Source organism: Delphinus delphis, chromosome 10, assembly GCF_949987515.2.
Source record: "Delphinus delphis chromosome 10, mDelDel1.2, whole genome shotgun sequence".
Lineage (NCBI taxonomy): Eukaryota > Metazoa > Chordata > Mammalia > Artiodactyla > Delphinidae > Delphinus > Delphinus delphis.
This window is the reverse complement of record NC_082692.2, coordinates 77,914,079-77,939,834: the sequence shown is the minus strand read 5'-3', so window position 1 is coordinate 77,939,834 and position 25,756 is coordinate 77,914,079. Positions and strand designations below refer to the sequence as shown.

General features: G+C 41.2%; 1 protein-coding gene across 2 annotated transcripts in view; it reads right to left on the bottom strand.

Annotated features, from left to right (window-relative positions):
* Positions 1-25,756, bottom strand: part of SYNPR (synaptoporin) — a 291,056-nt gene that overhangs the window by 35,469 nt on the left and 229,831 nt on the right. For both annotated transcript variants that reach the window (XM_060021490.1, XM_060021491.1), the window contains one exon: positions 6,317-6,515. In XM_060021490.1, the coding sequence (XP_059877473.1) occupies positions 6,317-6,515 (199 nt within the window). The remainder of the gene's footprint in view (positions 1-6,316; positions 6,516-25,756) is intronic.

Genomic DNA, 25,756 nt, shown 5'->3' with positions numbered 1-25,756 from the left:
TTCTCTACATCTGCGTCTTTATTCCTGTCCTGCCACTAGGTTCTTCAGAAACTTTTTTTTTTTTTAGATTCCATATATATGTGTTAGCACACGGTATTTGTTTTTCTCTTTCTGACTTACTTCACTCTGTATGACAGACGCTAGGTCCATCCACCTCACTACAAAAAACTCAATTTCGTTTCTTTTTAGGTCCATGCCCCCCTTTTGTACTGCCAACACTTCTTGGTTCAAAGAGCGAGGAAGTGGAAACTACAGACACACACAGGCACGCACGCACACACACACACACCCCCACAAGCCAGAATGTCAGATTCTGACAGGTGTGCCTACCCCAACAAGATACACATTTGGGAGGCTTCAAATGATGGTATTCTTTTTTTGCACCAAATACATTATACTTGGGGCAGAATTTCAAAATAATCTCCTCGCTTGATCTCCTCCGTTTATCCTCTCATCATCCACTACAGGCTGTGAAGTTGTCTTTACTATTAGCCCAGCCCACCTGGGGAGGGAGTGCCTTGGCTTCCGGGGGGAGGTTCACTTCCTCCGCCAGGTAGGTCACCAAAGTCCATCTACATAACCTCTAGCAGGTCATTTGTAGGAGAGTCATAATTACTAAATAATTTTCCTCACCAGGCTGGATGCTTTTAGTTCACCCATATACACACATTGCTTGGCCTGTTGAAGATACAATTTAAGTGAAATACACTTAGACATGAAGTATAACTAACATGAGGAGAGAAGAGAGAAGAAAGAGGGAAGAAAGAGAAGAGAAGAGGGAAAAAGGGTGAGGAAAGGGAGGAGAGAGAAGAGGAGAGGCGAGAGAGGGGCTTCTCAGCAATTTCTGAATAGCTCAGAGACTGCAATTCGGATTTCCATCTCTAATGACAGCCAAGAAAGATGCAGTTGAGAGCAGGAACACGCGTTGGATTCTCTGAGCATCCAGCTCTGTGCCTGCCTCCTATTCTCCTCTCCGTGATGGCCTTGGCCCCTACTTGACAATGGGGAGCCTTATTTTGTTACGGGGTTAAAAATCCACCTTCCAATCACCTCATAGAGCAGGGTTCCAGAAACAGAAAGGTTAACTGGAAGGCTCAACCTAGCAATTGCGATCTTAGAAGGAGTCCTGAGTCGAGCTTGATCGTGTGGGACTTGGCAGCGGGTGGGGGCCGAGGGAAGAAAGTGCCTGGAATAAGGGGACTGGAGGAGAGTAGGATTGTGAGGGCTGCAGGCAATTAAAGGAAGGTGCCTGCAATTCCTCTTCAGGGGGCTAAGGTACTACCTAGTAACGGGCAGGAGAAAAATTAACCTGAGGATAACGACAGGGCTACAATTAGATACCATTAATCCATCACTGGCTGGCGTGCCTCTCCCTGTGCAAAGCTCTTTGTAGGCATTAACTCTTCCTTTTCTTACAGCAGCCTTGTGACATGTGTATTATTATTAGCTTCATTCTATAGATAAAGTCGTAGGCTTCCAACTGTTAAATAACAGGTCATACAGGGGGATTAAAATCCAGGACCCCAAAGTTTAGCCACTACCCTCAAGACCACTGGCCTAAGAGTCTGAGTCCTTGTTCTGCCATTAGCTTCTCTGACCACAGGCAAGGTCCCTAATCTCCCAGCGATTCATTTTCCCATGCCTGGTGCTTGATAAAGAGAAGTCACAGTGAATCTGTGGAATGAGGCTCATTGTAATCGCTCCACGTCTCTCTCAGGATTGTTTTGAGGTTGGATGGGGAATATGAAAATATTAGGAATGCATCGGGCATAAAACAAATGTGAGCCATGGTACCACCGCATGACCACAACGGTTGTAAACACTTCTGGTCCCATAAACTGCCTCTGGTCAACCTGATCTCCTTTACGGGAAAAGGAGAGCTTCAACAACACAGCCCCTTCCCTTCCCACAAAATCTTAAAGTGAATATTGATTCTACTTGACATTTAGAGTAGTTACTTTAAACCAAATCTCTCCTGAGAAGGATTCACCAAAATGTGGGATGGTGTTTATTAGATACTCATTCTGAGAGCACTCTGTCAGCTCTGTAAGATAAGTTATTTTTTTAAACTACTTTACATTAATACTAAAAAAAAAAACACCCTAAAGCCTCACATCGTCACTATTTGACATGAGATCTGAAAATGGTTCAGAACATCCTGTCTCAGAAATCTAGGCAGGAGATTTGGCTTTAAAACTGTACTCTAAGGAACATGACAGAATGATACAACCAGAGGTGACATTTCAATTCCACAATCATGAACCATTCAGGTGGCCAATTCTGCTTTCTGAGAAAGATATTTATTCATCTGTACAAGAAGGCACTCACTGTGGTGACGTACAGTAGCTGGCTGAGTTTTTGGCCTGATTTTCTCACTATTGTGCCATTCAGCCTCATTAACAATTATGTTACTTCTAAAGACATGCAGATTCTCGTTTTCACTTGAAGGTGGGCAATCTTGTCAAGCATATTCAGTAGAGAAAAAGATGCCTTAAAAAATAGCCATTGATCATAGCCATTGGCTCCAGTCTGCCTGACATTGCTCATGACTGCTTACAAATACACAGTAATCAGTCCTGGTAATCGCTGATTTATAACAGCCATTGATCTTGGGCATGTTTAAAGCCTGTTTTCTATCACTGACATCCCTTATGTGCAACAGAGATAAACAGCAGAACCCTCTAGTTATCCTAGCATCATAGATTCACGGCAGCCATTCTATAACTCCAAATGGATTCTGAAGGCAAATTTTAAAAAACCCTCTATGACAGTCAAAGAAGCAGAGAAGTCTAGGGGTTCTAGGGTTTGGTTTCTCTATATCCTGAGCAAGAAAATAACAGGAGCTGTCCAGGTGTATAAACCAATTTGTCCTACCCACCTATGCCCCTCCAAATTTGTAGCACGTTGCCTATCAGGATTTTGGACCCTCTTGCATGGTAGTTATGAATTTGGGCCCTGGATTTGGAGAGACCTGGGTTCAAACTCTACCCTCTGACTATTAGTAATGTGACCTGGGAGAGTTAATTGGGTAACTTCGAGCCTCCCTTTCCTCACCTATAAAAGTGTATAACAATACAAGCTACAGTTGTTGTGAGTATTAAATCAACTCTACACAGCGTAAGAAACTCTATCAATACCAGCCGGTATTATTGTTGTTACTATTATCAACACCATCACCATCCTCATCACTTTCCTCCACAGTGATCTTATCTGTGCATGATGTATCCTGTCATGTCCTAGAGGATTACAGAGAATCCCGAACTACAGAATAAAGGGGAAAAAAAATCCCTAAACAAACAAAGCAACAATAACAAAAGAATAGTTAGTGACAGGAACAGAGAGAACAAGTAATGATCAGTAGCCATCTTTCTGGCTTTAAAAAAGTACAATTTCTGTTAGTTTAGTATTTGAAGGTTTTCTTAGGTATGAACCACATTCTTGAGATCTTGCTCACACTGTGGACTGGCCTTAACCTACTAATTCACAGTTAAGGGTGGGTACCATAGCCCACCCCTCCCTCCCCAGTCACGGCCCCACTGTGGTGGGATTAGAAGTGGAAAGGCTTGTCATTTGCAGGTGCAATGGCATCATACTGATCCTCTACATTCATTCTGTCTCTGTGACTCTTAGGATTCGGGCTCGCTTTTAAATTAACTTTTATCTGCTAAGTAATGAGCACATCAGTTTTTTAATATCACTGAAGTCTCACCTAGGAGCCTTTCCCTTTTTATTACTAGAATTAACTCCCCGCTCCTCTCCTTCTTCCACGATGTAATAAAACAAAACCTACCCAGTGTAGTAAACAATTCAGGATTTCATAATATCCTGCTTGATGGGAAAGACTATTTATACAGAGATGAAGTAGCATGGCCTCACAAGGTTACTTCTTATGAGGAGAATGTAGTTTTATATAACAAAATAGAGCTTTTCCCACTTTATAGGCAAACTAACTGAGTCAGTTTCTTCTCTCTGGAAGTCAGAGTATTTCCTCAGACTTTAGAATTCTATGAGAGTGTCTGCATGTATCCAGGAATGGATGCATACATGTCAGTTTTATAGTATACATACACATACACACACACACACACACACACACACACACACACACGTATCTCAACCTCTTTGATGTATCTATCTACACGTCATGCGAGGGTTAACCCCAAGGTAGGTGACACTGTTAAAGATCTTTTAAAATCATTAAGACCAGTAGCTCCAATTTGGGAGGGAAAATGAAAAAAAGACATCTGTCCAAAGGTTCAAGTTCTGCTGATTGACTCTTCTTTTTCCACAATAACATACTGAAGTGCTATAAAACAGATCTTTCCCCAGTCCCTTCAAACTTAATCATGACGTTTTACAAATAAGGGTTTCTCCCAGCTACCCTTCAAAACATGTTGATTTTAAGTTTCTGGTCTCTATAATATATAGATTAGACTAGAGATCTGTAAAATTTATTTCACTCATGTACTCCTTAAAAGAATTTGTAAAAACTGTGTGCCTATTCGTATAAAGTTGACATATAATTTTGTTTTTATTAAAAGTCTAAACAGTTGCAAGAGTGTAATGTTGGGCATAAGTATTGATATTTAAAAATATATCCCATTGTATCAATTTTTAGATGAATTCAATGGAATTGTTATTTGATACTCTCTATTACCCATTTAAAAATTATTAAACAAATTCCTCATTAACAGTCAGAATCTTTACATGTTCTTTTTGTTCTCCTTGAACTTGTATTTCCATTATACTTCCCCCACCGAATCATAGCCTCATATAACATTTTTTTATACTGGAAAGCATTTTATCGATCACCCTGTTACATTTCTTTGCAACAAAAATATGTATATAAATTAAAATTACTCTTTGATTACCCATGACCCTAATGCTATCAAAAATTTTTCTTTTGAGCTGGGTAATAATTAAAAATGTTATTAATGCACAATTGTGCAAAACAACATAAAGATATTATAAATGTTAATAATTATTAAATTTTAAAAGTAAAATTTTTATTAGAAATGTATGGGACTGTTTTTTTCTTCAATTAGCTGATGTACTTTTGAGGGAAAAATATTACTTCTAACATGGGACTTGATTCAGCATAAATTCTATTTCCATTTCTCGTTGTACAGGTGTGTTGAGAAGGTTTGCTCACAGAAATGAGTAGATGAGAATGGATGGGGTTTTGTTATAGTGATGCCGTTAATTTCTCTGAATTCCTTCTGAGTAATATGTCCCAGACCACAGAGTGATCTGTCATCAAAAGTTACTTTTTAATGATCTATCAGCTGACATAGATTAGGAATTTCTATTTTATTGAAAGGAAAAAATTCAAAACCTCCTTAGATGCAAAAGGATACACTACCCAGCCATTTGAATAACTCACTTTTGTCAATACCAACACCGATATTTCAAATGGTCCTTTGTTTTTAGTGCCTCCAAGGCTTCGCAACCTAGCAATATCCCGTGTGTGGGGATGGAAAAGAAGGATGCTTTTAGTTTATAAAAGGGGAATAGGTGATTAAGAAAGAAGCATTAACATATTTTCAGAAGCAGGGCATTCTCAGTAAGATAAGTTTTAGGCAAATGTACATGAGAAAGCTGAAAATTTTTAAATGTATTTCCTTAAAGTTATCCACACTTATGTACCCCTCTGAGAGTTGTGTTCCCCTAGGTGTCTGTGTGTCCCTATTTGGACAGGCTGAGCTAGACTGGTTTCACCCAGGTGAGTCCTTGAACCATTGTGTAAGGAAAAGAAAGTGGGGGCGGGTTGGTGGTGGAAAGAGATAAGATAGAGACAGAGACAGAGACAGAGACAGAGACACACACACACAGAGAGAGAGAGAGAGAGAGAGAGAGAGAGAGAGAAAGGGAGATTCAGAGACAGAGAACTCCATCTTCAAACTAAACCATTCTATGACCAGTCTATCATATACCAAAGGAATAACACATTTCAATAAGTACAAGTCACACGGTCTAAACAACCAGTGAGAAAAAATGGTCGACTAACTCCATAATACCGGAATTATAAATAAATCTGCCGCAAGCCTCACTACTCTTTCCTTGATCTCATGAGATTTCCAAGCATTTATTGCAGAGGAGTTTCTAGCAACTCTTACAATACGTCTCCAGCGAAGGGGCACAAAAGAATGACAGGCATCATGTTTTCGTTTTAGATCTAAGAGATTTGGACGAAAAAGAATGTGATTGCCTTTCAAATACATGCCCTGAGGGCTCAGGTAACTCCAAAGCCTTTAAGCACTGGAAAAAAGAAATTAGAAAGGACAGAAAAAGTTATTTCATAAAGCAAACCACTTACTATGAGTGGACCCCGGTTGTTTTCTCGATACTTGTTCTGGAAGAAAATGTAAACGACAGTGGCGGCCAAGGAGTAGAGGAAGGCAAAGACAGCCACGGTGACGAAGAACTCTGCCGAAGATGAGGAGTCGCCAATCAGGGCCACCTTCTGCCGTTCCTTCCCCTCACAGGTGGGCACCTCAAACGTCACCTGGTGTAACCTAAAGTACCAGAGATACCAGAGAGGAGAATCGTTAAAATGCTCTGGAGAGAAAACTCGATGCCATAAGTGAGATGTGATTTGAGACCTTCATGGCATGCCTCTGTGACAAATTCATTAGAGAAATTACAGAGACTGTAGCTGGACTCGTGGAAGCAGATACTGCAGTTAAACATCATTCCATTAGGTTTCACAGTAGCTAGTCACTTTAGAGAGCGGGGAGGAGGGAAGGGGAAAGTGATCCTGAAATGATGATGGGTTAGACTATGACATCCTTCCCCTTAAGTTCTCCAGTGGTTTCTCATTATACTTGGACTCACACCCTAAATCCTAAGCGTGACCCACCAGGTTCTGGCTTACGGTCTTTTCACTGACTGTTCCCTTTCCCTCAATCACTCTGTCTCCTGACATTGCCCATGGCTGGTTCCTTCGTGGCATTCAGGTGACAGCTCAAAATGTCATCTCCTGGGAAAGCCTTTTCCTGACTATTAACCTAAAATAGTTCTTTTCCCTTAGACATTTCTATCACATCTCCCTGTTCAATGTCATTCATAGCGCCCATCACCAACCACACTTCCTTGGTAACGTATTTAATTACTTTTTTTTTTTTCTGTCTCCACTTGATTTGGGATCTTGACTTTCTTCTTCTCTGTAAATCCTGAATGCCTGACACTTGTTAGACACTCAGTAAACAGGACTTGGATAAGTGAACAAACATTCTTGATTCTGTAAGATGACTGATACGCCCTAGTTTAAGTGAACTTTGAGAACTTCTATCTTAGAGAATAAGTTCTGTCAGGACAGCCTCCAGGCCCAATATATTACTTAATAGAGAAAAATAAGATTTTGGAGGGCAGTACATTCTGCTCAATAAATGACACCTAAGGAAGATGTGTTATATCTAGTACATGGCTCATGCTGTGAACTGGGTGGTGATCTGTAATTCAATGTAGGAGCCAAAATTCTGCTTCTTCAGAAATGACTAAATTATTCCTTGAGTATTAGGGAGGCACTTGGAAATAGACATGAATGAGGCTTAGTGTTATCAGTAAAGGAACACCTGGAAAATTATTTACAGAACCAACAATGATGATAAAACCACTGACGAACACGATAAATTCCCAACTTATGCTTAAGAAGTATTTCTCTTACTAAGCAAAACTTGATTCCTTTAAAATATATTTTTTTGTGTACATTCTCTTACAATTCGGATAATGACAAAATGATAAAATAGTAATACTAATATCAACTAACATACTGGAGCATTTATGTGCTAGATATTGGTTTTTTTTTTTTTTTTTTTTTTGATATGCGGGCCTCTCACTGCTGTGGCCTCTCCCGTTGTGGAGCACAGGCTCCGGACGCGCAGGCTCAGTGGCCATGGCTCACGGGCCCAGCCGCTCTGCAGCATGTGGGATCTTCCCGGACCGGGGCACGAACCCGTGTCCCCTGCATCGGCAGGTGGACTCTCAACCACTGTGCCACCAGGGAAGCCCTAGATATTGTGTTTTATATGTACTGTTTCATTTAATGCTCACAGCAGCCCTATGATGTAGGCATTTTATTGCCCCTTCCCCCTTTACACATGAAGAAACAGGCTTAGAAAAGATTAATTTGTGCTAAACCACAAAGCTAGTAAATAGGGCCAGGAACTTTTTAACTTCTACGTTAATCTGTTTCTATTAAATAATGAGGATATTAAAACTAGGATGAGTTTTTTAAAAAGTGGAGCCCACGGACAACTAACATCATAACTATGGGTCTTGTTAAAAATGTATATGCCAGAGTCTGCCCCAGACCTACTGAACTGAAATCTCTAGGGGTGTAGCCTAGCTCACAACCAAAGAAGAAAACTCCAGTCCCCCTAAGTTCCTTATTTCTCAGAAATCTATTCTTTTTCATTTATTGCTTGACTTGAGAAAACTGTTTACATAGCTTGATTTTGCTTATTTATACTGAAGATCCTCTTGTTTCTTGTCAACCAGAAAAGTGTACAGCTTCAGCAAAATTCAGGAAAATAGAAGCATTCGTCATGGTTATGCTGTAGAGACCCTTCCTCCCCTTGCCAGAGATACTAACATATTTCTCAATAGCTGAGTCTGTGGGAATGCTGAAAAATGAAATAGATTGAAAAGGTAATCATGCCAATTATTCTGATGGAGGTGATTTTCAAATAATGAACACTTTTTTTCTCACTATCTTGTATACGTCATCCATGCAACATATTTTTTAAAAACATCTTTATTGGAGTATAATTGCTTTACAGTGTTGTGTTATTCTCTCACTTCGTCCCAGCTTACCCTTCTCCCTCCTTGTGTCCTCAAGTCCATTCTCTACATCTGTGTCTTTATTCCTGTCCTGCCCCTAGGTTCATCAGAACCATTTTTTTTTTTAGATTCCATATATATATGTGTTAGCATACAGAGAAAGTTTTTCTCTTTCTGACTTACTTCACTCTGTATGACAGAGGGAACCCTCTTGCACTGTTGGTGGGAATGTAAATTGATACAGCCACTATGGAGAACATTATGGAGGTTTCTTAAAAAACTAAAAGTAAAACTACCATATGACCCAGCCATCCCTCTACTGGGCGTATACCCTGAGAAAACCATAATTCAAAAAGAGTCATGTACCACAATGTTCATTGCAGCACTATTTACAATAGCCAGGACATGGACACAACCTAAATGTCCACTGACAGATGAATGGATAAAAAAGATGTGGCACATTTATACAATGGAATATTACTCAGCCAGAAAAAGAAGCACTCAACCTGTATTTTTAACAAGAAGCTCTGTAGTTCACGCAATGTCTAGATTCTGGGGATAACACAGGGAACAAAGATAGATGGGCTGGTCCCTGCTCATGTTGAACTTCAAGTTTAGAGGGAAAAGATAGCTCTTCTGAGAGGAGCCCTAGGCTAGTCTGGGGGTGGGGTGGTCAGGGTAAGATTCCCTGTGGAAGTGATTTTTAAGCTGCAGCTTGAAAAGTGAGTAGAAATTGTCCAGATCAAAAGCTGAGAAAAAAGCACAGTGAAATACAACTTCACACCTGCTAGGATGGCTACAATCAAATGATTATAAAATTGGAATAAGAAGAGTTAGTGAGATTAGATTGGAATAACAAGATAGGATTGGAATAGTAAGTTCCAATTAGAAAGCTGGGAACTTTCATACATTGTTGGTGGAAATGTGAACGGTACAGTCACTTTGGATAAACAGTCTGGCAGTTCTACAGGTGGTTAAACGTAAGAGTTATCACATGGTCTGACAATTCCACTCCTAGATACATATCCAAGAGAAATGATAACATTTGTCTGCACTAAACTTGTACTAGAATGTTCATATCAGCATTATTCATAACAGCCAAAAAGCGGAAACAACCCAAACATCTGTCAGCTGATGAATGGATAAATGAAATGTGGTATAGCCATAGGGTGGAATATTATTTGTCAATACGAAGGAATGAAGTACTGATCCAAGTTACAGCATAGATGATCCTTGAAAACATTATGCTAAGTGAAAGAAGCCCGTCACAAAGGACCACACATTGTATGATTCCATGTATAGGAAATGTTCAGAATAGACAAATTTATGGAGACAAAGAGTAGGTTAGTGTTTGCCTAGGGCTGATGAGGGAGGATTGGGGATGATGGCTTAGTGGTACAGGATTTCTTTTGGGGGTAACGAAAACACTTTAGAATCGATGGTGGTGATGGACACACGCTCTGTGAATATATTGAAATCCATCCAATAGTACATTTTAAATGAATGAATTGTATGGTATGTGAATTATATTTCAATAAAGCTGTTAAAAAATAGAGATGAAAGAGCATGTAACAAGATCCTGAAAAGACAAGGAGCACAGCACATGGGATGAAATATGCCTAGGGATCTGGCATATGGCAGGAAAGGGGATGAGTGACGGAGGATGAGATGGAAAAGTAGCCAGAGACTCTCACTGCAGGGTCTTGTGGGTCAGGTTATAGACTTGGGTCTTTATAACTTTTAAAATTTTTCCTAGTGATGACAACTTTTAGGATTTATTCTCTTAACTTCCATATATAACATATAGTATGTTATATTTATCACGATGTACATTACATCCCTAGTACTTATTTATCTTATAACTGGAAATTTGTACCTTTTGAATGTCTTCATCCAATTCCCCCTCCCCGCAACCTCCACCCCCCAGTACCCACAAATCTGATTTTTTTTTCTGTGAGTTTGTTTGTTTTTGAAGTATAATTGACCTACAACACTATGTTAGTTCCTGTTGCACAACACAGTGATTTGATATTTCTATACATTTCAAGATGATCACCACGATAAGTCTAGTTATGATATTACAACACAAAGATATTACATAGTTATTGACTATATTCCCCACACTGTCACTCACTTATTTTGCAACTGGAAGTTTGTACCTCTTAATCTCCCTCAACTATTTCTCTCCTCCCTCCAGTCTCCTCCCTCTGGCAATCACCTATTTGTTCTCTGTATCTATAACTCTGTTTCTGTTTTGTTATGTTTGATCATTTGTTTTGTTTTTTAGATTCCACATGTAAGTGAAATCACACGGTATTTGTCTTTCTCTGTCTGACTTATTCCACTAAGCATAATACCCTTTAGGTTCATCCATGTTGTCGAAAATGGCAAGATTTCATTCTTTGTTATGGCTAATATTCCACTATATATATATATATATATATATATATATATATATATATATGTCTTTGTCCTTTCATCTATTAATGGGCACTTAATAGAGTGCTTAAATAGCACTTAATAGGTTGCTTCCATATCTTGGCTATTGTAAATAATGATGCGGTGAATACAGGGGTGCACATATCCTTTCTACTTAGTGTTTTTGTTTCTTTGGATAAATACCTAGGAGTGGATCTTTATCTGAAGACCAAGATTGGCAAGATTTTCTTATAATAAACGACATGTAAAACAAAAATAGCAGAGGCAGGACCACGTCACCTGTGGCAACTATTTAGAAGCACACACACGTGCTTTCCAGATGTTAGGATCAGCAACGCTTCCAAACGCCAGTTCCCTCAGCTCACACGTACAGACTGGGTCTGCAATTTTTGTGTACTCTGAGAGCAGCAGGAAGGGGGAGAATAAAATAAGCTTTTTCTGTGCAGTCAGCTGAATATCAACATTTTCCTCGTTGCTAACTTATCGCATTGATTTACAGTAAATGTTAATGGTGCTTATGGGCACAAGGCAAAAAAAATAATCACTAACAAATCTGCCATGCTTATTAATACCAGTGATCTATAGCTTGGCATTTAGCTCTCAAGCCACGTGGGGTAAAATCAGGAGCAAGAGGGAAAACAGAAGTGAAGCTCTATGCTGGTGTCTGTTCCGTGGAAGGCAATAGGGATCATTTGTAAAGCAAGAGCACATCAGCTCAAAATGGTCTGAGCATAATAATTCATACCACTGAACATTTTGAATGCTATGGGATGGCATCTATTCCTAAATATATTCTACCAGAAAGGTTCTTTTAGGTAACAGTTACATACATATGCATAAATATATATGCTTTATTTTGGAGGGAGAGATTTTAGAATCAGCATGTGTTTAGCAGCTATAATAACTTTGGAAGCAAATAACATTCATTTAGAACCTAAACAAGGGAAAAACCGTTCTGTACAGACAGAGCGGGTCGGCTGATGGAATCTGGAAACTGACGGGGCCACCTCTGATCTTCTGAAGGACTAGTCAGGCGGCAACTGCTGAGCCTCCAACAGGATGAAATCCAATTTGTTCATTTCAAATGTATAATTCCCTCCTCAGCTGGCCTGACTCAGTCAAGGGGTAATTGAATTTTGTTGGGTTTTACTGCATTGTGTCAATCCACAAAAAAACCCTCCATGTGACAGTAGGTTCTTCTTTTTTCTTTTTAAAATTTTACCAACACTTAAACACAGCCTTTTAAGCATTTCACTCCTGCTTCAATTAAACTAAAGGAACTGCTGGGCACCCATAGTTTTTAGTTCTGTTTGTATGGCTTGGAAGAATATTAAGCAAGTTGGTGTTGCTTTATTAATAAAAATATTTATGACAACACCACCACCATTTTTCAACCTCCAGGCATTGTGTTAGCTTCTTTACTGGCTCATATCTCAATGCTCATAACAACTATCTTAAGTAGGTACTATCTGTCACCATTATACAGATAAGGAAACGGAGGCTTGAGGTGGGTAGTGAGCTTGCTGTAGGTCACGTGGTAGTGGAGGGCAGAGGTGAGTCTGAATGCAAGCAGATTAGGAGGACCTATACTAGTAACTACGGCACATCCCTGCCTCTATGCTTCTATACACTACCAAACGTAAAATAGATAGCTAGTGGGAAGCAGCCGCATAGCACAGGGAGATCAGCTCGGTGCTTTGTGACTGCCTGGAGGTGTGGGATAGGGAGGGTGGGAAGGAGGGAGACGCAAGAGGGAAGAGATATGGGGACATATGTATATGTATAACTGATTCACTTTGTTATAAAGCAGAAACTGACACACCATTGTAAAGTAATTATACTGCAGTAAAGATGTTAAAAAAAAAGTTATAGCATCCTTAGATTTCCAGACAAAGGTCTGTATAAAAATGACTAAGCCAGCTTTCCCATGCCATCTAATCTAATGGTAGACGGATAGTTTACACTGAATAAAATTCTAAACCAACATTCGCTCTGCTTCCACCTCGAAGCACGTGAATTAGGCATCGTACAAGGTACCTAGCAATGATGGAGCTGAATCCCTTTAGGCCGACCAACAGGAAGTCATTAAAAGCTTCCTAGTTTCCAAATTTTGTGCTGGGTTATTCTAACATTTCCTTTAGAAGCAAGTAGAGGGCAAACGAACCTGACTGCTTCACGTACTGAAATTGTGATCATCGTAGTGTCCATGGTTCTTTACAGGAGGGGGCTAGAGGCAGCACAAATTCATCTTCAGAGAGCACTGTACCATTAAGGGCATCTGGTAGTAAGACTTTTGAAGTTGTTGACAATATCTTTCACCGGGTGTGGAAGGAAATTGGACTAAAGCTCCTAATAGCACACCTGGGGGTGGTTCAGTGCAAGACAGTAAGGACACATCCCAAGGGTGGTGATCCTACCCAGGAGTTAATGTGGGAAGCATTAGGCTGTTGGGGAGCAAGCTGCTGCCACTGAATTTCTGACGGCCAGGATTCAAGTGGCCAAGGTGGGGACCAGAGGGCAACTGGCCAGTTGTGGTACTGAGCACGTTTCTCTTCCCCAGATAATTTTCTACAGCCCCTGTTTCAATCCTTTTCGATCCCAGTTGATAAAGACTCTAACCCTCTTGCTCCAGTTCTTTCTCTCTTCCCAGTAGGAAATACTGGCATTTGTCTGGTTTTAGATTGACTTTTCCTTTGCTAGTCATGTGTGTGTGTGTGTGTGTGTGTGTGTATAATAAGTGCATTTGCCTGTGCATTTACACACTCACAGAGACCCCTACTCACTCAGTCTGTATGATTCACAACAGAAATCACTACAAGATCCTGGAAGTTTACACACACTTTCACACACTACATCTCATTTCCCCCCCCTCCCCAGCAACCTTCTCCATTTGAGAGACGAGGAAGCTGGAGCTCAGACATCTTAAAAGAATCATCAAAGATCACCCAGTCGGCACAGAGAAGGTAAACTCCACTACGCTCAGGTCCTTCATTCAATCAGGAGGAATTTGTTGAGCCCTGCGTGCCAGGCATCAGAGAAGCTAAGATGGGAAGGCAATAAGTTGTGAATGATGCGAGTAGAGATTATGTATAGGACGTTGAAAAGGACAAGTCCCCTCTGACTGTCATTTCCCCTGGTTTTCTTACTGAACCTGAAACATGGCACTTGGTGACACTATAGTGATAGTGAGTCCACCTCTACTACCACTGGGTGCTAATTACCAACTGACAACATTATTGAGCACATACTAGGCCAGGCACCATGCCAAAGGTTTTCACGCATTATCTCACTTAAACCTTCAAACTTGATAAAGTGGGTACTATTTCCCTTCTTTTAGCAGTGAGGAAAGTGAGGAACAGAGTGGTAATACAACTTTTTAAAGCAAGGGCCTTGAAAAGAGTCTATCCAACCCCAAAGTTTTTACTCGTAGCCTCCCACATGAAAAAAATATAATGCTATTCACTGTTTTTATCACTCACATATTTACTGACTTCCCACACCATGGCTGCCTTTTCTGAGAGACTTCTTATAGTTGGCTCTCTCAATCTCTCCACTTCTGTTTGTTTCTCAACAGGACAGTGGTCATGGACTGAATGTCTGAATGTATGGGGTCCATGCTCCCCAGGCTCACGGGCAATTTCAAACTGTTTCTGAAGACTCACATGTTGATTAGAGCAAGGTTTTCCTTTATGCCACCAGCACCTCATAAGGCATATTTATATGCTGTGGTCAAAATCTGGGGAGTGTCTCACTTCACAGAGCCTCAGGTACAGGATCTACTTGGAGTGGACAAGGCAGAAGACTGGGACAAGGTGAGGACTGAGAAGAGTCTTGGGAAATACGCTGGCTGCAGTGAGAGCTGAGAGGAGGCTCCAGCATCTGCCCTCAGGTTGCTAAAGTTGGACACAAGTTTGAAGTCCTCATCTTGCAAAGAAGACTGGAGAGACTTTGTCTGAGATACAGGACTCAATGACCGTAAGGTGATAAGGATCCGTTTACCTGGAATGCCTCTGTTGACAAAAGGGGTCATTACTAGGCTCTAGCCAACGTTAAAGAAACAGCAGAAATAGAAAACAATCCAGTTCACAAATATCCTTCTAGAAGCACCTCAGGGATTTTAATGATGCTGTTTGTTCCCACGAAGGTCAGTGGACCTGGAGGTGGTACCTACACCCCTGTCTGCTAGACCTGAGAGCTGACTTCCAGCTCCCTTATTTTCAGGTAAATGGCATTGTCTAGGCAGCCAGAATCATTTTTCCAGATATTTTTGTCCTAACCTTGGTTGAGTCAAAACCAGCTTCATCTCCAAGACTTGCAACAAAAGCACATCAGGTATTCACTAAAAATATTTTACTAGAAGAAGAAATCAAAACTAAGGGAAAGACAAAATGCTGTATGCATTTCTGTTCTTTTTTTTTTTTTTTTGCGGTACATGGGCCTCTCACTGTTGTGGCCTCTCCCGTTGTGGAGCACAGGCTCCGGACGCGCAGGCTCAGCGGCCATGGCTCACGGGCGCAGCCGCTCCGCGGCATGTGGGATCTTCCCGGACTGGGGCACGACCCGTGTCCCCTGCATCGGCAGGTGGACTCTCAACCACTGCGCCACCAGGGAAGCCCCTGCATTTCTGTTCTTAAACACAAGGGCATTTCTCCCTGGTGTGATTATGTATTAAATGTACTAAAGCTTACTGTTTCCATGGGAGGAACATTCCATTACTTTTTGTGCTCTTCACTTCACTGTTAGGGAAGATAGTTGTTTTCTTAGGGAGAGTAATAATAAATATCAGACAGAGGGAACTGAGCTAGACATTGGAAAATGCAGTCAGGATTACTGCAAACACTACTCTTTTCTACACAATTCACTGTGCTTGTTCATATGAGGACAAGGCTGGAAAGTGACCGGCTCTTCCCTCAGTGTGTGCGTGTCATCTCCATGGGCCACAAAGATATTTATCCAATTTACTGAAAGTGCGTTATACTAGAAGGATCTTTTCAAATTTCCTCCCTCCTCCCGCAAGTTTGCATTTATATAGATAAACATTTCAAAGTACAAAGGAAGACTCCAAGGTGATAAAAAAGGAATGGATCAGTGGAAGCCAAGGCATGGCCTGGAGTAGGACTGAAAGAAGAAAAACTCTATGAAACCCGTGTAATGACTTGCAAAGAGGCACTGCCATTCTCAGTAAGCTGTGATTTATTAATTTTAGTTTCTTCAAATAGAATTTGAGTCATAGGGAACTCAGACTGCCCCTACATTGTCAAATTAAAATAGATAATGAGGTCATTATCTTATATTTCAGGGAAAATCTTTTTTTTTTCCCCTCTTGTTTGCCTTCCCTGGACTGTGGTGCTGTACTCAAGTGAGTTATGAAACAAACAAGTCCCAGAGGTTTTTTCTACACTTGAATGTCCAGACAGCTGCCTATCTCTGTCCATTTTATTTTGTTAGTATGGAAATGCTTCACGAATAAACAACTTAAAGGGTGTGACTAAAAGATATTTATGGGGGCTTCCCTGGTGGTGCAGTGGTTGAGAGTCTGCCTGCCAATGCAGGGGACACGGGTTCGTGCCCCGGTCTGGGAGGATCCCACATGCCGCAGAGCGGCTAGGCCCGTGAGACATGGCCGCTGAGCCTGCGCGTCTGGAACCTGCGCTCCACAACGGGAGAGGCCACAACAGTGAGGCCCGCGTACCGCAAAAAAAAAAAAAAAAAAGATATTTATGACATTCAGAACACACACAGGTCGCATGCGAGAGGGCCACAGAAATCTATCTGAGCTGAAGTTTTGTTTAGAATTTAGGTCAAACTGATCTGACTCATTAACAGTCAAAACAGGCTATGTATAAAAATTCAGTCAATACAGAAATGATTAAAGGAGGAAAATGTAAGGTTCCTCATAATTTCATTCAGTATTAACAACTTAAAAAATAGAAATCAAACAGGTTCTTTAATCTGCCGTTTAGTACCTAATAATATGACCAGTAAATACCTTATTTTTAAGGAAGGTTTAGCTTATTCTTAACAGTCATAATATACCTACAGGATATATAAATTATATTGTGTAGAATGTTCTGTATTAGCACACGTTGCACAACGGTTTTCTTAATGATCCCCCAGTGGTGGAAATTTTGATTGTTTCTCATTTGTAACCATTAAAACAATGCCTTGAACGTATATTTTTGGATATCTGTATGATTGCTTTCTTTGGATAAATTTCTAGAAGCAGAGCTGCTGGGGAAAGGAGTATATTAGTCCGGGTTCTCCAGGGACTAATAGGATAGATATTTTAAGGGATTTAAGGAATTACTCACATGACTATGGGGGCTGGCAAGTCTGAAATGCACAGGGCAAGCCAGCAGGCTGGCGATCAGGTAAGAGTTGATGCTACCGACGAGAGTCCAAAAGCCTGGACAACTAGAATTTCTGCGTTGCAGTCCGAAGACACAATTCCTCTTTTCACAAGAAACCTCAAGTTTTGCTCAGCAGACCTTCAACTGATTGGATGGGGCCCACTCACATTAGGAGATAATATAATACATTGCATTTATTGTAGTGCTTGCATGCAATGGGCAATTACAGCTACTACTACTAGGTGAACTGCAAACAGTTTCCAATGCTCAAAATTCAAGGTGTTAAGTCTAATTACTAAAGTTGATTTTAAAAATCCAAATGCTTTCAAAAAGCAGAATTCCGAGACCTAGAAATATGACGTGTTCTATTACTATATTGCTCTGTCAAAAAGTCACCCTATCAAAGCACTTATTTGGTCATTTTCTGCTGCTGCCTGCTGTCATTTCATTCTTCACATAATAATGACCTCATTGAATGTTCAGGATAGGGAAACTAACAACCCTTGCTGGGTAGGAAATTCAATATATCTGCCAGATTATAATAAAATAAGAAGAAATCGTTTATACACATAGAACAAAATGCAATCTCCTTTAAACCACTGAAAAGCTATTGCCCTGTCAAGCGGCTATGGAATTGTAAACCTCCAATTCTTCGGTTGTTAATATTGAATATTACCACAAGTACACAAATGCTTTTTGGAAAAAAAAAAGCCTGAGGCACAAGGAAACACTGTTCATCTTAGTTAACTAAACACAGTTTGTTCAATGTATTTATCAGCTCAGCATGGAAAAAGTGCTCTTCAGTTGTTAGCAGATACAACGTCACCCATGTTTCCGATGCTTTGCCAGTGTCAGGGGATGAATCATACTTTTTTCAAGTTGCATCTGGAACATGACAGGTAAGAATTCATTTTCTGCACAGCAACCAGAAATCTCTTAGAAACATAAATAGGAGCGTGTCACTCCCCTGCAAAAAGCTCTCCCTCAAGCTTCCCCTCCCACTCAGGGCCATATCCAAAGCCCTCATCGTGGCCTACAAGGACCGACATCATCTGGGTCTTGCCCACTTCTTTGCTGTCATCGGGCCCACTTGCCACTTTCTCTTCCTGAACACAACTACCCTCACCCACCGGGGCCTCTGAGCTGGCCTCTATGTTGTCCACAGTCAGCTTCATCTCTTCATTCGGGTTTCAGTGCAAATGTCACCACCTCTGAGAGGCCTCCCGTGACCATCCAAAGTGCATGTCCCACCCCTAGTCATTATCTTTCACATTACCCCATTTCATTGCTTAATTTATCTTGTTGTTTGCTCTACTGTCTGTGTGAAATTTCCCTTCTTATTTGTGAAACTGTGTTTTGCCTGTCTCTCCCGCTAGGCGCTCTAAGTAGCATGAAAGCAGGGATCCAGTTTATTTTTGCTACCTCTCTGTGACTGAGCACCAGGGCAAATCTGGTTCCCAGTAAAGACCCCATATGTATTTGTTAAATTAAGAAGAAAGGAGGGATGCAGGGAAGGGATGCAGGGAAGAAGAAAGAGTAGAAAGAGAAGGGATAGATCTCATTAAATTCCTAAGAAGAGATATTTGTCTGGAAGCTGACCCTGCTTTTACCTTGCAGAAGAGTAGGAAGAGATGCCTCACCTGTTGTGTCAGAGGAAACCAAGACTCAGAGAGGTGCAGGCGCTGGATCAAAGTCACATACAGCAAGAATCACAACGCAAGCTCTCTGCTCCTAGATCGGGGGACCTTCCACTACGGTGAAATTCCTGTGAGGAAGAAACTCTCTGGTGGCCCAGAGAGGCCACACCTGGAGGCTCGAAGAGCCAGAGGACTAGAAGCCCCAAATGGAAGGCAACCTCGGGGGCCTGGGGGCCTGCTGGAGAAGCCCAACAAAGAGCCCGACCATCCAGGCCTTCTCAGGCATTCCCCATCGACCCTGAATGTCTGAGCCACACCTGTGCAGCTGGGTGCTGCCTTTGTCCCAGTCTGTCAGGACCAGGCTGCAGGATCACACACTTCCAGCCTATCCCCCACTCATTCATTTATTCATCCAGCCAAATCCTACATGGAAACACTGTGCCAGAGATTACGGATATCAGAGCAAACAGTATGGAGATGGTCTCTGCTCTCAGTCTTTGTTCTAAGAAGAGGCAGACAACTGAACAATCCATTTCAATAAATGGAGATGAGGGGTTTAAGTCCAGGGGTTTATAGGGGCCCTAAGCTAATCTAGGCAACCAGAGAAGGCTTCCTGGGGGAGGTGATGTTTAAGTGAAGCCTGGAGGGTGAAGAGGGTATAGTGGCTAGAGAGCTGGGGAAGGGCGGGCTCGAGGCCTAGAGGTGAGAAAGTGTGTACTTTGAGGTACTGTTTTCTTTTAGAAAATGGAAACAGGATTGCCATAGTCACTTCTATCATTAATGGTGATAATAGTAACAATAACAGCTAGCAGGTATAGATCCCTGCCTTTGTGCCAGCCACTGCACTCTGTGCTTTACATACCGTATTTCCTTTACCAGGGACCTGAGAGGTATAATCATTATTATCCCTGTTCTACAGATGAGGAGACTGAGGCCGAGCATAGTCTTAAAAGGAATGAGCTGGCTTCCATCCCCACCCGTTCTAGCCTAATACAACTGGTCTGTCCAGAGAGACTCTTCTTGCACAATGGAGCGTTCTTCACCTTGCCTCTCCCAGGCATACGTTATGCTTTCCAGCAGACAGGATGTCTCCTCAGCTATTCCCAGGGGTTCATCTGAGCCAGTTCCCTACTCACCTGTAGTGGGGAGGAGCTGGGTAAAATTTTCAGGATGGTTGATGAACGAGAAACTAGCTTGTTAAAAATCAATTGGCTGTGGTGGTGGCGGTGTGATGATTTGGGCGATTGGGATTGACATGTATACACTGATGTGTATAAAATGGATGACTAGTAAGAACCTGCTGTATAAAAAAATAAATAAAATAAAATTCAAAAAAAATTAATTGGCTGAAAAACCAATCTGCCAAAGAATCAATTAACCTGAAACTGTCAAGGAGACTTTTACCACAGCCGTTTTGCCGCCATGTTTGAGGTTAAAGATGCTCCTCAACTGGAAGGCTGGTAAAGATGTAGGGTGTGTGTGTGTGTGTGTGTGTGTGTGTGTGTGTGTGTGTGTGTGTGTGTGTGTGTGTGTGTGTGTGTGTGTGTGTGTGTGTGTGTGTGTGTGTGTGTTGCAGTGTGGTACAGGGCTTGGTCCAGTGCAGCTAATACATTGGAAATATTTTAGGAGGGAAAAATCTATCTTTCAGCAAAATGATTATTTGGGGAATTGGCTCAAGGGAAATGGCTTTCTTGCATATTTGGTTCTGGTGGGAATGAACAGAGACCCTCAGGGCCACCCCACACCATCCCTGGAAAAGAACTCTTAGGGACTGACTTGGTGCCTTTGAAGCTAACATCAAGAATGAGACTTTGTCCTTCACACTGCCCAGGGGAAGGCATGAGGTGGCTTCCTCCCTTCGCCCATCCTAGTCTACATACATGTTTGTGGTCCCAGGCAGTCCTGTTCTATGTCCTGCTTAATTCCATCCTGCTTATCCAAGCCAGCCTCCTGAACTTCTGTCTCCAAATAACTCACCCCAATTTGGAGCAATCTTCCATGAAAGACCATTGTATACAATGTCTAGCAAGGATTCTACCAGAAAGACTTTGAATTTTTCAATGAGGCCAGTGATACCAAGCTATTCATTGAAGGGTCCAAAAAGTCTTCAAAAGGAAAACAGTATTTAGTCATTGGAAAGATTTCAAACAAAACAAAACCAAAAATGCTTCTCCTATGTTTTTTCTTCTTGAGTCATAGAATGCTTAAATGGAAGAGAACAGAAGCTAAATCCAACTTCTTCCCCTGATAGTTAGAAATCAAGGTCTAAACCATGTGAATATATGCTGCACATAAGTCTTGCAAGTAATTTCATGTTCAATATTTTTATTTAGCTCCCTGGAAATACTTACTGTTTCTGAAAATTGTAGATCAGAACTCTTCAAACTGTGGTTCAAAGACCCCTGAGGATATCTGAAACCCTTCCAGGGGGGTCATGAAATCAAAACTATTTTCACAATAATACTAAGATACTATTTGTCATTTTCAATCTCATTCTCTTGCAGGTATATGGTGGAGTTTTCCAGAAGGAAAACTGTTGTGGGACGTAGCCATTGTTCTGATGGCTAATAAAAACGTGTATTTGCATATTTTTATATTTTATACATTTCTTAGCTTTGATTTCTAATACGGTGATCTTCTAAATATTCATAGACATATTCTACACAAGTGAACAGTTCTTTGTGGTCTTCAATCATTTTTAAGAATGTAGAGGGGTCTTGGGACTTAACGTTTGAGAAGCGCTGCTCTAAATGAAGATTTTTTACTTTCCCCAAATTTTTCATTTTTCTTATGCGCGTTTTTGATATTCAGGTTATATGGGCATGCACGGCCTGATACTGAGTACCTATCATGTGCACGTCATCACCCTAAGCAATCGTTTTTATTGTCATCAGCCAACGAGCGCATAGAGTATGTATTAGCTCCCTGTCCTTGGCAAATACTGAATAAAGGGCTGTTGTATTGGAACTGTAGATGACACTACCTAGACATCCTTTATCCAGCTGACTGTGCATGTCTCACCTAGAGGGCATACACCTTTATCTCAGATTATGAGATGAAGATTTAGATGATAATAAACATAGAATTACATGCAATATTATATGTGCCTTACTCCATAACAAGGACCAGCTCTGTGTACTCTCCAATGAGGATATTTTGCTGAATTCATGCTCCTTATGTTACGGCTCCCTTCCGTCTTCCTCTTCCCCCGTCCTTATCATGCACAGGCTCGTTTCTTTTTCTGCACTTTCCCACTTAAAGTACTACTCAAGTACATTTCCACAATGAAGCCTTTTCTGAGGATTACATGCCTCACTACTTTCCCCATCTTTGCGTTACCCGTGCTTCTGTTTTCTGCACTTAGCCCTTCATGAGTAAAGTGTTGTTTAGACCCCTGGAGTCTGACTACCCACGTTCAAACCTCCACCATTTACTTGCTTTGTCGCCTTAGCAAATTTCTCAATTTCTTTGTCTGCAGAGGATGCTAATCCCAGTATCTACTTCTTAGGGTTGCTGCAAGGATTAAATGACATGATATACATAAAAAGCTTATTAGCACTGTGCCTGGTACAGAGTAAGTGCTCACTAAATACTATCATTATATCTGATGGAACGAATAGCTGTGTGCCATGTCGCGGACACAGGTGATGCCTTGTACTGTATTTCCTTGCCTACCTGAGTGCAGGCAGCTGCTGGAGATGTTGATAAAGCTCCCATCTTACGCTCTCTTCTCTGTCTGAGGGCCTCCCTTGGCCCGAGGAAGCCTGTTCTGCTGCAGGGAAGGGCAGTTGGAAGTGTGTGCGGGGTTAACTCTCTTGAATGCAGCCTGTAAACACTTGGGGATAAAAGTCCCAGCCTCCCTGGCCCCTGGTCTTAGGAGTCTTGGGTGTGTTCCACACAGTTTCTCAGAGGATGCCAGCAGGATTGGGTCCCAGTTGCCCATGGTGGTAACCTGCTCACTAATGCAAATTCTTTTGGCTTTTCTCCCTTCTCTGTCTCACTTTCTTCACTTTTTTGCTTGTGCCTCTTGGGATCACCTCACATAGGAGCTCCCTGTTCCCAAGTCTTTGTCACAAGGTCTGCCTTGTGGGGTACCCGAATTAAGACACCTCCCAGCAGTTTCAACTGTTAGAGTCATTTCTCAGGGTACATTTACGTAAGGCAGGGATCTCACCCTTTTTCTTTTAATTGAGATGTAATTGACATACAACCTTGTATTATTTTTAGGTATACAACATAATGATTTATGTATATATTGCGAAATTATTACCATAATAAGTTTAGTTAACATCCATGACCACATATAGTCACAATTTTTTTTCTTGTGATGAAAACTTTTATGATCTTAGCAACGTTCAAATACAGAATACGGTATTGTTAACTACAGTCAGCATGCTGTACATTATACCCCCAGGTAATACTTATTCATCTTATAGTTGGAAGTTTGCACCTTTTGACTGACTTCACCCATTTTCCCCATCCCGAACCCCTTGCCTCTGTATGGCTTGACATGTTTTGCGGACCTACACCCAAGAACTACTTGCTGAGTGACTGATATATTTTGAGAAAATTTTTAGTATTTAGATTCAAGACAAGGAAGTCCTATGATAGTTCTCATCACAGCTGATGAGCTTAATTTTCTCTTTGTATTCCTGTTAGGTTCAAGTTTGGAATACAAAGTTATGAAAGCTTGACCCCTTTTTGGAAAATTTCACCTAGGAACTGTAAATTCTGAAAATGAGCCATAAACAGCGTATATTTATAAAAATAACTTCACACTTTGTTCGGTGGATTTTAGTTTGTTGAGGAATCGCCCATCTATTGAGTGACTAGTACTAACATACAACGATGTCAAAACATACACTACAAGCTACAGAGTTGTATATTTTTTTAAGTAATGGAAAACCTTCAAACTATGGAACTGAAGAATAGATGTCCTGGTGTAGAGGTGGAAACAGAAATGGGGAAAAGAGAAAAGGCCTTTGTTTCCTTCTACTAAACAATGGCTGGAATAAATTAGGAGTCTGGTCAGGTGAGGTTCATTCTTTCCAGTAAGGTAGTTAGGCTCATGTTTGTTTCATTTATGGCTTACAGATGACCTGCCATTTTCAGAAATGTTTTGGTAACTGTAGTTTATATAAACAATAAATAATGTTTAAAAAAGTGAAAAATAGAAAGAAAGGTATACTAATAGTGTGTAACATTAGTATTGAAGACTGTATGGGTAAACTATTGCCATGGTAAGTCTGCATAATAAATCATGCCCAAACTCAGAGGCTTATAACAACCTCCTGCCTTTGTGTCCCTAGGTTGGCTGGAGTAGCTCTGCTTGGTGTATTCATGTTAATTCTGGTGCTCAGGATGAAGGGGGGCACAACCACCTGGAGGTCTTTTCTTGCTGATGGAAGAGGCACAGGAAGGTAAGCAGCAATACGCCATGCCTGTTAAGGTCTCATCTGGAAAATGACATACCATTCTGCTCACCTTCCATTGGCCAAAGCAAGTCACCTGCCAAACTCAACATCAACGGGTAGGGAAATATAATCTGTCTCTATGTGACCATGGTGACAAAAGGTGGCTTTGCAAAAACTAGTTTGGGGAAGCGGATAAAGAATTGTGACCAATAAGTCTGTCTGCCACAGGGAATAATATTAATGATCACACTGCTTTCTAATGTTCATTATGTCCCAGCCACCCTGTTCTCCTTCAGTTTACCAAACATCTATCACCTTTACCTTAATTATTCTCTCTGCCTGAAATTATTTCCCCTTACATTTCTTCCACTTCTATAATGTAAACTCCATGAAGGCAATTTTTTGAGGGTCTGTTTTGCTCATGGATGGTGACTTCTCATCTCTCAGACGCCACCAGCTGCTTATATATTGGGATTGGAGTCCAAAAGTCTTATTGATCAAAATTCATTGTGTATTCTTTTTTTTTTTTTTTTTTTTTTTGCGGACGCGGGCCTCTCACCAATGTAGCCTCTCCCGCTGCGGAGCACAGGCTCCGGACGCGCAGGCTCAGCGGCCATGGCTCATAGGCCCAGCGGCTCCGCGGCATGTGGGATCTTCCCGGAGCGGGGCACAAACCCGTGTCCCCTGCATCGGCAGGCGGACTCTCAACCACTACGCCACCAGGGAAGCCCCATTGTATATTCTTAATCTATTTGTCTATGTGATAACTTTGTTCAGATGTTTCAACCCACAATGTGCTTAAGTAGCAGAGCATCGAGATATTGTTTTAGAAGGACAGTAATCTGGATAAAATTTATTCACCAGAGGCTCTATTTCCCACCACAAGAGACTTAAGATTCAAAGCTTAAAATATCTTGGGCTTATTGACAACCAAGACTAAATTCTCCAGTGAAATGTTTTAGGATCCTACAACATAGCTGGTTAATTGTACAAGACTATTCCATGAAGTAGAAAAAATTACTTGTTCATCCTAGGGAGCTCAGCTTATCCTGAGACATGTAAGGACTGAGTTAGCGTCTCACATTTAGAAGGCCAATATTTATTTACTGTAGCGTTGATTTCCACAGGTAATCTG